Genomic DNA, 15,400 nt, shown 5'->3' on the forward strand with positions numbered 1-15,400 from the left:
AATCCACAAAGACAATTACACAATTAATGCAATATTAAAGCATTAAAAACATAATAATGTAATGTTGCATTATTTACACAGGAACTTACCTCGGTACTAAAATATGGCTAACTATTTGATTTAGTCCACAACCTTGTTCTTTTCTTGGTTGAGGTCCAGACTCCATTTTTCTTGATCTATAATAGTAAATTTCACTTATTTAATTATCACATTGTTCAAATCAGCCCATAAATCATTCTTTGAAAAGATTACAATTTTGCCCCTAAACTTTCACATAATTACAAATTAGCCCCTAGGCTCGTAAAATGAAATGTGTTCATTTTCTTTGTTACCCAAGCCTAACCGAACTTATAAAATGCTCATAGCAACCCACATTTCTCATTAAAACATACATCTTACTACTCATTTTTCATCTTTTACAAATAGGTCCTTCTCATTCATTTCCATCAAAAATCGCTTAGTAAAATATGTTAAACACACATCAAACTTTCATATTCCTCCATTAAACATCAAAATACATGCATGACACACATGTATAAGTTTTTTAACATGAACTCTAGCTCAAAATAATGGTAGAAATAGCTAGATCGGTTGATGACAACTTAAAAAATATAAAGAACATTAAAAACGGGGCTAGGATTGACTTACAATCCAGCTTGGAAAGTGAAGAAACCCTAGCTATAGAGAGCTTCAAATTTTTGGCCCTAGCTTGAAGAAGATGAGCAAATTTTGCTTCATTTTTCCCTTTTATTCTTTTATTAACTAAATGACCAAAATGCCCTTAAGGCCTTTCTTTCAAAATTTTCCTATTCATGCCCATTTTTGTCCATAATTATAGAAATTGGGAAAATTGCTATTTAAGGAGCTCTAATTAATAATCCATGGCAATTTCATACTTAAAGCTTCTAGAACTCTCATTTTGCAGCTTTTACAATGTTGTCCTAAATGTCAAATTGGACATTTTATCAATAGAATTTCTTCATGGAATTTCCATACAAGCATGCAATCATACCATAGACCTCATAAGAATCATAAAATAATTATATCTACTTCAGATTTGTGGTCTTGAAACCACTATTTTGACTAGGCCCTAGTTCGGGATGTTACAACTCTCCCCCCTTAGGGATTTTCGTCCCCGAAAATCTTACCGGTGAAAAGGTTTGGGTATTGATTTCTCATGTTTACCTTAGTCTCCCATGTAGCCTCTTCAACCCCATGTATCTGCCATAATAGTTTCACAAGGGCAATTTATTCCTCAATTGTTTGACTTTCCGAGCCAAAATCATAACCGGCTCTTCGCCATAAGTCATATCCGGTCGAATCTCAACCTCTGTTGGTGAAATCACATGTGAAGGATTAGATCAGTATCGGCGCAACATAGACACATGGAACACATCATGAATTCTTTTCAACTCAGACAACAAAGCCAACCGATATGCTACTGGTCCTTTTTTTTCTGTAATCTCATATGGTCCAATAAAACATGGACTCAACTTGCCCTTTCGGCCAAATCTGAGGACTTTCTTCCATGGAGATACTTTTAGGAATACTTTATCACTGACCTGAAACTCAATCTCTTTCCGTTTCAAATTCGAGTAGGATTTTTGTCTATCTGAAGCAGCTTTCAGACAATCACAGATTATCTTCACTTTCTCTTTAGTCTCTTTGACTAAATCAACTTCGTGAATTTGATTTTCTCTGAGTTCGGTCCAACACAAAGGCGTTCGACATTTATGTCCATACAATGCCTTATAAGGCGTCATTTTTAAACTTGATTAAAAACTATTGTTGTAGGAAAATTCTACCAACGGTAAATACCTTTCTGAATTACCTTAGAACTCAAGAACACAACACCATAACATATCTTCAAGAATCTAAATTATCTTTTCGGATTGACCGTCAATTTGAGGATGGAAATTTGTACTACAATTCAATTTTGTACCCAACTATTCTTGTAACTTTTTCCAAAACCACGAAGTGAACCTTGGATCTCTATCCGATATAATCGACAAAGGTACTCCGTGCAATCTCACTATTTCAGAAATATACAACTCGGCTAACTTATCAAGTGAATAGTTGGTACGTATCGGTATAAAGTGAGTTGGCTTTGTCAATCGATCTACAATAACCCATACATCATCTTTCTTTCTTGGTGTCAAAGGCAAACCCATTACAAAATCCATAGTAATACGGTTCGAATTTGTCAATCGATCTACAACAACCCATACAGCATCTTTCTTTCTCAGTGTCAAAGGCAAACCAGTCACAAAATCCATAGTTATATGGTCCCATTTCCACTTGGGAACCATTACATGCTAAAGTAAACCTGAAGGTACTTGGTGTTCGGCTTTCACTTGCTGACAAATCAAACATTTAGAAACAAGCTCTGAAATGTCTCTTTTCATTCCCGACCATTAATACACTTTTTTCAAATTGTTATACATTTTCGTACTACCTGGATGAACAGATAAACATCCATTATGTGCTTTGTGCAAAATCTTCTGAATCAACTCAGTATTTTAAGGAACACAAATCCTATCTCGGAACATTAAGCAACCATCGGAACTAATCCGAAAATCTGGTTCAAAACTCGACTCACACTGAACTTTCTTATCTTGCAACTCACTGTCACTTTTCTGAGCTTCATAAATCTCTTGGAGAAACATCTGTCTAGCTCTCAACTCGGCTAGAATAGAACCATCATTCGATAAAGCCAATCGTGTATTCATATCCCTCAATGCAAACAAGGATTTCCTATTTAAGGCATCGGCGACCACATTTGCCTTTCTTAGTTAGTTGTCAATAACTAGCTCGTAATCTTTTATCAACTTTAGCCACCTCCGTTGTCGTAGTTCAAATCCTTTTGAGTCATTAAGTACTTTAAACTCTTATGATCTGTGAATACTCAACATTTCTCTCCATATAATTAGTGTCTTTAAATCTTCAATGCAAACACAATGGCGGCTAGCTCCAAATCATGGGTCGAATAATTCTTCTTATACAGTTTCAGTTGCCTCGAGACATAAGCTATCACTTTACCTTCTTGCATAAGTACACAACCTAATCCATTCAATGACGCGTCACTATAAACCACAAATTGTTTTCCTGGTTCAGGTTACACTAAAACCAGTGCTTCGGTCAACAATGCCTTTAGTTTCTCAAAACTCTGTTGGCTTTTTTCTGTCCATTCAAACTTGACATCTTTTTGTAACAACCTCGTCATCGGAGTAGCAATCATGGAAAATCGTTTAACAAACCATCTATAATAACCGACTAAGCCTAGAAAGCTCCTAACCTCTAACACATTCCTCGGCGGTTTCCATTCAACAATAGCCAATATTTTACTCGGGTCAACTCTAATACCACTACTCGAAACAATGTGCCCCAAAAATCTGACTTCTCTAAGCCAAAATTTGCTTTTACTAAACTTAGCATACAATTGCTTGTCTCTCAAAGTTTGCAAAACTGTTCTAAGTGCTCGGCATGCTCGGTCTCATCACGAGAATATATCATCAATAAAAACAACCACAAATTTATCTAAGTATGGTCAGGAAATAAGGTTCATTAAATCCATAAATATCGTGGGAGCATTTTTTAAACCAAATGGCATAACCAAAAATTCATAGTGATTATACCTCATCTAGAAAGCAGTCTTCAGCACATCCGAGTCTTTAACTCTCAACTGGTAGTAACCAGACCTCAAGTCTATATTTGAAAATACTGTAGCTCCCTTTAATTGGTCAAACAAGTCATCAATTCTTGGCAAAGGGTACTTGTTCTTTATGGTTAACTTATTGAGCTGTTTGTAGTCAATGCACAATCTCATTGAGCCATTTTTCTTTTTCACAAATAGCACCGGTGCGCCCCATGGAGAATGACTAGGTCTCGCAAAACCTTTATCTATTAATTCTTGTAACTGAACTTTCAACTCCTTTAATTCCGTCGAAGCCATCCTATACGGAGCAATCGAAATAGGTGCAGTACCAGGAATTAACTCAATACCAAACTCAACCTCCCTAATCGAAGGCAATCTGGACAACTCTTCCAGAAACACATCTGGATACTCACATACTACCTATATTGATTCAATTTTCAACTCAGACTCTTTTATATTCAGTACAAGGCAAGATAAGCTTCATAAACTTTTTTTATACATTTTTGAGCTGTCATAGAAGAAATCACTATAGGCAATCTATCCGATTCATCTGGTTCAACCCGAAGAATATCACCACTTTCACATTTTAATTAAATGATTTTCCTTCCACGGTTTACCACTACATGATGCATGGTCAACCAATCCATACCAAGTATTATATCAAATTCATCAAACGACAAAAGCATAAAATTAACCGGGAAACAATGACCTTTAATCATTAAAGGGCAATTCCTACATACTTTGTCAACTAACACATGCTTGCCTATAGGGTTTGACACTTTTATCACAAATTCTGTAGACTCAATAGGCATATTCTTACTAGACACCCATTTCACACAAATATATAAATGGGTAGATCCCAGATCAATCAACACAACAACAAGAGTATCATAGAGAGAAAAAGTACCCGTAATCACATCAGGAGATGAAGCCTCTTCGTGAGTGCGAATGGCATAAGTCCTCGCAGGTACCCTACCCTCAGGTCTCACAACTGGATCTCTAGGTGCACTCTTACTACTCGCTCTATTTCTCGAATTTCTCTGTAGTCTCTCTCTAGAAATAACATTGCCCAATCTTCCAGTCTGAAATCTTTCATTATCAACCATTTCGGGGTAATCTCTAATGAAATGATATTGGGAACCACACTTAAAAAAAGTTCCATCATTAGCTCGGCACTCGCTGAGGTGACATCTAGCACACTATGAACACTTTAGTTTACTCGGTCAGCATTACCAACACTAGCAATTGAAGTAGTATGAGCTTTTAAAACTGAGTACCGCTTACCTTTATTTCTATTTGAGTACCCAATTGAAGCACTCGATCGAATATTAAACTCTCTTGGTTTCTTAGATGAGGACTGCAGTGACTTACTCATTTTCCTTTTTTTTGAATCTCGAGACTCAAACTTAGCTTTTCTTTTCTCTTTAATCAATTCCTCGGCCTTGTAAGCTCTCTCAACCAGTACAACAAATTCTTTTAATTTTAGGATGCCAACTAGCAATCAGATGTCCTCATTTAATCCATCCTCAAACCTTTTACACATGATGGCCTCAGTCGATACACATTCTCGAGCGTATTTGCTCAGTCTCAAAAACTCATGCTCATATTCCGTTACTGTCATTCGGCCCTATTTTAACTGGAGGAATTCCTTTATTTTCTAATCAATAAATCTCTGGCTAATGTACTTCTTACAGAACTCTTCTTGGAAAAATTCCCAATTAACCTCTCTCCCTTGGTGCAACCGTACAAGGGTGTTCCACCACTGATAGGCCGAGTCTCTCAAGAGTGACACAACATATTTCATGCATTCCTCAGGTGTGCAAGATAACTCATCAAGTACCCTAATGGTATTCTCGAGCCAGAACTTTACCCTCAGAGGGTTATCATCTATACTAGCTCGGAACTCTTCAGTCCATTGCTTTCAAATTTTATCCACTGGAGGTCTATTCAATCTCATAAAATCTATACACTGGGGTGCTACAGGAACAGGCTGAGGAATAGATGGGGGTGGAGAGGGTTGAGCGTTCGGGTTCGTCCGAACGAACTCCGTATACTAGGCACTCATTATGTGGAGAAAGGCTTCCCTAGCCTCTTCTCCTCCTCCCTAACTCAAGGTCATGGGTCTACTCTCAACTGGCACTGCCCCTTGAGCGGGAGCCAGCGTATTACTTTCTACATCATTAGCTTCAGCTCGATTGGGATCCATTACTATATGAAAACACAATTTAAAAAGGTTAGGAGTCATCACATTATCATAATTCATTTATGGCATGTATAGCTAGACTCTTGCATACACTACGTTAGCTTGAGAATCGACTAAAATGTAGCTCTAATACCACTAAATGTAACACCTTTTACCTGTATCCTACACTGGGATAGGGTCTGAGGCGTTACCAGATTCAAACATAAACATTCATACAAAATCAGGCCGTAAAATTTCATTCAATTTAAAACCATTCATAAACATGCATCTCGTCCCTTATATGGGCCACGAGGCCTAAAACATACATTGGGTGTGGTTCAGAACTAAACCGAGAACTTTTGAAACTTTCGTGACACTTAAATTTTTTTTTTGTTTTGGAAGGTCACACGCCCGTGTGGGTAGGCTGTATGGTCACACACACCCGTGTCCTCTGCCCGTATAACTCTTTATTTATGACATCATCAACTAAATAGGGTCACGTCGCCAAGTCATATGCCCGTGTGCTTAAGCCGTGTGGCGAATTAAATTCCAAAAATCAGATGCAGACTTCACATGGCCAGGGCACACGCCCATGTCCTAAGACTGTGTCCTTCAGACGACTAAGAAACGTGGCCGTGTCTCTGCCCGTGTGTTTACTACTGGGCATTCTATTTTACCTAATTAGGGTGCCGGGACACACGGCTAGATCACACGACTATGGGGCAGACCGTGTATCACACACGGTCTAGACACACGCCCGTATACCTACCCATGTGAATAATTTTGAGGTTATTTTCCAAGCCTTTTATCACCCTCAATAACACATGCACACTTATACATCTCAATGACATCCTACATAGCATAAATAAGTACTTACACATTCACAAACATGGCTCATGCATATCATCTTCTTATCAATTTATACTTAAGACTTCATATTTTATTTAGACCAAGCTTACCAAATCACATGCAATATGAAACATCAATTTACTTCCATTTCAAACATTCATGCCTTAGTTGTCATTATGCCATTTACTCACATTTCCATTATCAAACATCCATGATCATATCCACAATTCATCCATGCCAAATGAATTTAACCACAACATAAGTGACCATAGCACATGTATGCATATATGAATAGGATTACATCCCAATAATTAATATGGGCCACATCTCATGGCCATATACAAAATGAATCATTAAATAATTATAAGCCAACACATTTGGCTATACAAATATGACATATAACAAAAAGACCAAGTCCCTATACATGCCATACTTAAAATACTTGAATTTTACTATTCCTAAAAGATTAGTTTGATAGTGTGAATTGAGCTCCGACGTCCTTCGATTCCTGAGCTAACTTGGAAAATGGAAAAGAAAGGGGAGTAAGCATAAAACTTAGTAAGTTTGTATGTAAATAAATAACAACATTAATCATGCATTATTGTATAGATAACACAATAATATTTATCACAATGTCAGCAAGTATTATAGGTACATTTTAAGTCATGCCATTTACATAATGTACAATAAAACATCATGATCATAATTCATTCATTCACTTCTTTCGAGGTCTCATCGATTCATAATCTCAATGTTTATGAGCTTTGTGTACGTACTTGTACCCTTTCAACATGATCATACCTTGTCATCTCTTTGACATAATCATTGGATTACCTATTGAACCACTTGGAATACTAAAGGATACTCGGGAACTCCCATACACATGGTAGGATGCCAATGCCATATCCTGGATATGGTCTTACATGGGATCTCATATCGTTGCCAATGCCATGTCCCAGACATGGTCTTACATGGGATCATAGATCGATGCCAATGTCATGTCCCATACTTGGTCTTACATGGTATCACATATCGGTACCGATAGCCCAACTATGGTCTTACACAAAATTACATATCGATGCCAAAGCCATGTCCTAGACATGGTCTTACATGGGATCGTACATAACCCTAATGTCATGACATTTGTGTCCTAACTATTCCTAGGGTTCAAACGGGGTTTCGAGATATCAAACTTCGTCGAATCGTCATCGAGTCATCATTAATTAAATCCATAAAGACAATAACACAATTCATGCAATATTAAAACATTAAAAACCTAATAATATAATGTTGCATTATTTACACAGGAACTTACCTTAGTACCAAAATATGGCTAACTATTTGATTTTGTCCAAAACTTTGTTCTTTCCTCGGTTTAAGTCCAGACTCCATTTTTCTTAATATATAATAGAAAATTTCACTTATTTAATTATCACATTGTTCAAATCAGTCCATAAATTATTCTTTGGAAAATTTACAATTTTGCCTCTAAACTTTCACATAATTACAAATTAGCCCCTAGGCTCGTAAAATAAAATGTGTTTATTTTCTTTGTTACCCAAGCCTAGTGAAACTTATAACATGCTCATAGCAGCCCACTTTTCTCGTTAAAAAATACATCTTACTACTCATTTTGCATCTTTTACAAATAGGTCATTTTCATGCATTTTCATAAAAAATCACTTAGTAAAAGATGTTAAACACACATCAAACTTTCATATTCCTCCATTAAACATCAAAATACATGAATGGCGCACATGGTTAATTTTTTGAACACGAACTCTAACTCAAAATAATGGTAGAAATAACTAGATCGGTTGATGACAACTTAAAAAATGTAAAGAATATTAAAAACGAGGCTAGGATTGACTTACAATCAAACTTGGAATGTGAAGAAACCCTAGCTATAGAGAGATTTAAAGTTTCAGCCGTAACTTGAAGAAGATGAGCAAATTTTGCTTCATTTTTCCTTTTTTATTCTTTTATTAACCAAATGACGAAAATACCTTTAAAGCATTTCTTTCAAAATTTTCCTATTCATGCCCATTTTTTTTCCATAATTATAGGAATCAGGAAAATTGATATTTAAGGAGCTCTAATTAATAATCCATGGCAATTTCATACTTAAAGCTTCTAGAACTCACATTTTGCAGCTTTTGCAATTTAGTCTTAAATGTCAAATTGGACACTTTATCAATAGAATTTCTTCATGAAATTTTCACACAAGCATGAAATCATATCATAGACCTCATAAGAATCATAAAATAATTATTTTTACTTTGAATTTGTGGTCTCAAAACCATTTTTCTAACTAAGCTCTAATTTAGGATGTTACACAGGCAGACGAAATGGGTGTGTGTTAAGCTGTGTGTGACACATTAGCATGCACAAAGACGTGCGCCAGGTCATGTGGAGCCACATGGGCCAGCCATTTAAGCTATGTGAAACCAAACGAGTGTGTCGCCTAGAAATTAGATTTTTCCCTCGAGCAATATGCATCGTTTGAAACGACTGCAAACCTTTTGTAGGGTCTGTATATACTAAATGGAGATGTATAAGCTATGATTTTGTGATCTGAGACTGAATACTGAGAGATCTTTTGTATATTGCATATGGTAACTGTTACTGATATTGAATTATTCGGTATGGACATTAACTGTATCTGAGTGGTCGTGTACGACTCTATATTAAATGTTATTTGAATCTGCATTTGCATCGACTAGGATTGAGTAAAAGAGGAAGTATTCTATTTTGAGACGGTGGTTAAACCACTGATATTTATATTTTGATCTAATAGTTAGTTTCCAACTATCGGAATGTGTCATACCTACATTGTGTGGTGTATAAGGTTGGATGGGTATTTAATATCCTAATTGGTGTTAGGTTAGTTGGAAATGGTGTGTAGCGGATGGGAAATAGGAAAACTGTATATATTCTTATATGTTCTATCTTTGAGAATAGCCTGACTTACCTTCTATCTATTAAACTGAATGAGTTGCCTTCTGGATCTGACTTTGAAATTGAATATTGGGACCTTATCGGTTCTAAACTAAATATGTTGAATATATAATTATTGTTTTAGGAAATCAGCAACTTATTTCTTCTGCTGACTGAATAATAAGTAAATCATAGACTTGATCGATTTAATGGATCGTAAGCTTGGACATACCCCTTATTTGTTTTAATGTTATCAACTTTTTTAGCTTACTTTCAATAATTTTTGGACATAAGCTATTTTAAGAGTATAAGTGATGTATTATGCTTTGCATTTGCTAATTTTTGCTAGATTGGCTTAAAGATTTAATTTCGGTATTGTGTTTTAAGAAATATTTAAGGTAGCTTCCCTAATTAGGCCGTATCGTCTAGGCCGGGTATGGGTTGTTGCAAAAAAGTTAACTAGCCTTGATGAGGGAGAACTAAGGCAATGATTGGGAGGAAGAGGAAGAGTAACGGGAGGTGACAGTTAAGGTCAATGTATTGAGTAAGAGTGAGAGGAGAGGAGTTGATACAATTATAGATGTTTGAGACAAAACAAAGGAAATAGACACTAAGTTGCTTTATATTTTGATCTGGCAGTTAGTCTGCAACTATTGGAACGTGTCATACCGACACTGTGTAGTGTGTAGGGTTAGACAAGTATTTAATACCTTAATTGGTGTGTTGGGTTGGTCGAAGATGGTATGTAGCGGGTGGAAAATAGGAAAACTGCATATATTCTGATATGTTCTGCCTCTGAGAATAGCCTGACTTACTGTCTATATGAACTGTTATGATCTGTTAAACATAATGAGCTGCCTTCTAGATCTGACTCTAAAATCGAAAATTGGGACCTTATCGGTTCTAACCTAAATCTGTTGAATATATAATTATTTTTTAGGAAATCACTAACTTACTTCTTCTGCTGACTTATAGGTAAATCACAGACTTGATTGGTTTGACAGATTGTGAGCTTGGCCATACCCCTTATCTGTTTTAGTGTTATTAGCTTTGTTAACTTACTTTCAATAATTTCAGAACGTAAGGTATTTTAAGAGTATATGTGATGTATTATGCTCTGCATTTGTTAATTTCTGCTAGATTGGCTTAAAGATTTAAATTTTGATATTGTGTTTTGAGAAATATTCAAGGTAGCTTCCCAATTTTCCCTTATTGTCTAAGCCAAGTATGATGTGTTACATTTAGTAGTATTAGAGCCAGGTTGGCAACACTCGGGCTATGATCTAGGCTCCTATTTTGTGTCAAAAAGGTGTTTAAATGAAAATAAACTATCTGAGTCATTATGAAAACTGATTTTATAAATGATTGAGCCTTCGACACTGAACCTGTAATTATTTTTATTTCGTTATAGTGATTCATTGAGACATTGTAGTGATTGGACTATTGTTAGGTTAACTATTTTGATATGAACTGGCATGAGAATTGTGATAAAAACTCTGAACTGATCTACACACTTTTGATATTATAGATAAACTGATAGTATGAGTTTTCATGGTAGTCGTGGACATGGTTCTCACGGACGCTGTGAGCGTCGAGGAGGAGTTCAAGCAGAGTCATCCTCTATGGGTAGTACGCCAAATCTGAAGACCAACGAGACTATTGGCACTCTTATTATTGAGATTGGGTCTCAAACTCCGATAGTTAAGGATGACACACTGTTTCAAGCTATGAGTCAAGCTTTAGAAAGGGTAGCGGAGACTCATTCTGGATTTAGAGGCTGAGGGTTGATTATTGAGTGACTCATTTTGAATGGTGCTGAGTTGTTTAGGGGTGTCATTAGAGTTGCCCCTACCGTAGCGGAGTATTAGCTAGAGGCTACTGAGCATATTATGACCAATATTAATTATACTCCAACTTAGAAATTGAGAGGTGTTATATCCTTACTTCGAGATGGAGCCTATCAGTGGTGGCTGGCGGTTGAGTAGGGTGCTCAACCCGAACAGGTTAATTGGGATTACTTTAATACTACCTTCCAAAGTAAGTATATAGGGGTGAGTTACATGGAGGGTCGCTGACATGAGTTCATGAATTTGGTTCAGGTTGAGAGATCTGTGGCTGGGCATGAGGTCGAGTTTCTGATATTGAACAAGTATGCTCGAGCTTTAGTTGCATCTGATTATGGAAAGAGTGTGAAGTTTGAGGAGGTTATGCGTTACGATTTGCGAGTTCTGATAGCTCCTCAGAGGGAATGGATTTTTGCAGGTTTGGTTGACAAGGCTAAGATAATGGAGGAGGTAAAACACAATGAGCACGAGAGATGAGACCGAGAGAGATCTGTGTAAGTAAAGAGGTATTCGGGTCTCTTTAGTTCTGGACAGCGCCGTAAGAAATGGGTGAGATTATATGGTCCTACGAGATCGAGGCACTGGCTGCAGCGACTAAGATTCAGCTTTGTTGTGATTGCAAGAGGCACCATCTGAGCGAGTGCTAGAGGAAATTGGGAGCTTGCCTCTGATGTGGGCCGATGCTCTTGTGTGCGAGATTGCCCTCGTCGATCAAATCAGGTGCTCGTTACTTCACAAACTCTAATGTCGGGTTTCATTCAGCCTCCGAGACTAGCTCAACAACCACCTAAGGGCTGTTGTATGGTCAGGGGTGGTAAAGATTCTGGTAGAGGCGTAGGTCAAACTGAGGCATGACAGCCTGCACTAGTTTATGCGGCGAGAAGCCGTGAGGACAATTGCGATACCGACGTTGTAGCGAGTATGTTTTTTATTTATTGTGTTCCATATTTTTAACTGATTGATATAAGTTCTACTCACTCATATATAGCTAGTATTGTTTCTGTAAAAGTGGGTATATCCGTTAAGACTACTACTAGGGAATTTTCTGTAATTAGTCCTTTGGGTTAGTCAGTTAGGATGGATAAGGTATATAGATGGGTTCCATTAGAGATTCAGGGTGTGGTATTTTTGACTGAATTAATCGAGTTGCCTTTTGGTGAGTTTGATCTGATTCTAGGAATGGATTGGTTCATGGAACATCGAGTCAGTCTAGATTGTGCCTCTAAGAGGGTTACTCTGAGAACTGATAAGAATAGTGAGATTGTTATGATTGGTGAGCCTAGGGATTACCTCTCCAACGTAATCTCCGCCATTGTAGTTGAAAAGCTAGTCAAGAAAAGTTGCGAGGCATACCTTGCCTTCGTGTCTGATTCTACTTCTGCAAAGCTTTCTGTAAGGGATATTTATACTGTGAGGGGCTTCCCAGATGTCTTTTCTGAGAAGTTGCCCAAGGTACCTCTAGATAGGTAAGTTGAATTTGGTATTGATCTGCTACCAGGTACTACTCCTGTGTCTATTTCACCCTATCGTATGGCAACGAAGGAACTAACAAAGTTAAAAGTAAAGTTCTATGAACTTCTCGATTGAGGGTTTATTAGACCGAGTGTGTCTCTTTGGGGAGTACCAGTATTTTTTGTCAAAAAGAAATATGGTACAATGAGAATGTGTATAAATTATCATCAGCTGAATAAGTTGATAGTAAAGAATAAGTATCCACTACAGGTGATTGATGATTTATTCAATCAATTTCGTAAAGTATAAGTGTTTTTTAAAATTGACCTTCATTCTAGTTACCATCAGCTCAAGGTTAAGGAGACTAATATGTACAAGACCACTTTCAAGACTTGTTATGGACATTACGAGTTCTTGGTTATGCCTTTCAGTTTGACAAACACTCTGGCTACATTTATGGATTTAATAAACCAGGTATTTCAACCGTATTTGGATCGATTTGTTATAGTTTTTATTGACGATATCCTGAATTATTCCAATACTGTGATTGACCACGATGAGCACATTCGTATCATTTTGCAAACACTCCATGAAAATAATTTGTATGCCAAATTTAGTAAGTGTGAGTTCTGGTTATAGGAGGTTTCTTTTCTGGGGTATGTGGTGATTGCAGAAAGGATTCGAGTTGATCCTAAGAAAATTGAAGATGTAGTCGAGTGGAAACAGTTGAAAAATGTGCCTAAACTTTAGAATTTTCTGGGCTTAGATGGTTACACTGGAGATTTGTTGAGGGATTTTCACTGATTGCGTCCCCTCTAACTAGGCTATTGTGTATGAACACCCCGTTTATTTGGTTTGACATGTAACAGTCAAGCTTCGAAAAACTCAAGTCTGTTCTGACACAAGCTCCTGTTTTGGTTCAGCCTAAGCCGGGTTGGGAGTTCATGGTGTACAATGATGCATCCCACGTCAGTTTGGGATGTGTCTTGATGCTGAGTGGCAAGGTCGTAACTAATGCATCTTGACAACTTAAGTTGCATAAAGGTAACTATCCTACACACGATCTTGAGCTTACTGCTGTCGTATTTGCTTTGAAAATCTGGAGGCATTATCTATATGGTGAGAGGTATATCATTTACACTAATCACAAGAGCTTCAAATATCTGCTAACTCAAAAGGAGTTAAATCTTAGGCAGCGTAGATAGGTTGAGTTTCTTAAGGATTATGATTGCACGATAGAGTATCATTTCAGTAAGACGAATGTAGTGGCCGATGCTTTTAGCGGTAGAGCAATGACCGACTTGAGAGTGATGTTCACTCATCTAAGTTTGTTCGAGGATGAGAGTCTACTAGCTGAACTACAATTTAAACCCACCTAATTCAAACGGATTCGAGATAAATAGTTGAGTGATAAGTTTTTAGTTCAACGTTTGTGACAGATTGATTCGAGTGAAACTTTAAATTTTAGTTTGAACATCAATAAGGTTTTCTATTTCAGGGGTCAGATTTGTGTGCCTAACGACAAAGAGTTGAGACGAACAATTCTATAGGAAGCTCATGGTAGTCCATATGCTATGCATCCAGGTGGGAAATAAAATGTATCAGGACCTCCAAGAACTTTATTGGTGGCCTGGGCTGAAACGAGAAGTGACTACCCTTGTATCGCACTATCTGACATGTCAGAAGGTGAAAGCCAAACATCAGTTGCCTTCTAGTCTGCTTCAACCAATTAAGATTCCTCTGTGGAAGTGGAAGCGAGTAACGATAGACTTTGTGAGTGGGTTGCCTTTGACACCCACTAAGAAGGACTCAGTTTGGGTTATCGTTAATCGGTTGACCAAGTTCACTCATGTCGTTCCTATCAAGACAGATTACTCATTGCAGAATCTCACTAAGCTGTATGTTTCTGAAATCGTAAGACTGCACAAGGTGTCGGTCTTAATCATTGCAGACAGAGATCCACATTTTACTTCTCAATTTTGGAAGAAGCTTCATAAGGCGCTAGACACTTGATTGGATTTCAGTACAGCATATCACCTAGGCAGTCTAAATAGGTTATTTAGATTCTGGAGGATATGCTTCAGTGTTATGTGATTGATTTTCAAGGCAGTTGGGGAGGATTATCTACCGTTGGCTGAGTTAGCGTACAATAACAACTTTTAGTCTAGTATTCAGATGACACCTTACAAGGCTCTATATAGTCGTAGGTGCCATACTCATCTGTGTTGGATTGAGTTATGTGAACGTAAAGTTTTGGGTCCCGAGCTAGTTTCTGGGACCAAGAATACTGTTGAGCTGATTGAAGATCGACTTAAGACTGCTTTTGACCTACAGAAATCATATACAGATTTAAGTAGAAAAGATATTGAATTTTCTGTAGGTGACCACGTGTTTCTGAAAGTGTCTCCTTGGAAAAAGGTTTTCCAGTTTGGATGTAAGGACAAGTTGAGCCCAAGGTTCATTAGACCTTATCAAATTCTT

The 15,400-nt window shown here is 37.2% G+C and overlaps 1 protein-coding gene across 1 annotated transcript; it reads left to right on the forward strand.

The window, feature by feature from the left end:
- Positions 1 to 12,544: 12,544 nt before the first annotated feature.
- On the forward strand, positions 12,545 to 14,932 carry LOC108477958 (uncharacterized). Its single transcript, XM_017780417.1, has 5 exons — positions 12,545 to 12,933; positions 13,258 to 13,393; positions 13,559 to 13,654; positions 13,789 to 13,923; positions 14,504 to 14,932. Exons 1-5 carry the CDS (start codon positions 12,545 to 12,547, stop codon positions 14,930 to 14,932), a joined length of 1,185 nt encoding a protein of 394 aa, XP_017635906.1.
- The last annotated feature ends 468 nt before the right edge of the window (positions 14,933 to 15,400 follow it).

The sequence above is a fragment of the Gossypium arboreum genome, chromosome 12 (assembly GCF_025698485.1).
Source record: "Gossypium arboreum isolate Shixiya-1 chromosome 12, ASM2569848v2, whole genome shotgun sequence".
NCBI lineage: Eukaryota > Viridiplantae > Streptophyta > Magnoliopsida > Malvales > Malvaceae > Gossypium > Gossypium arboreum.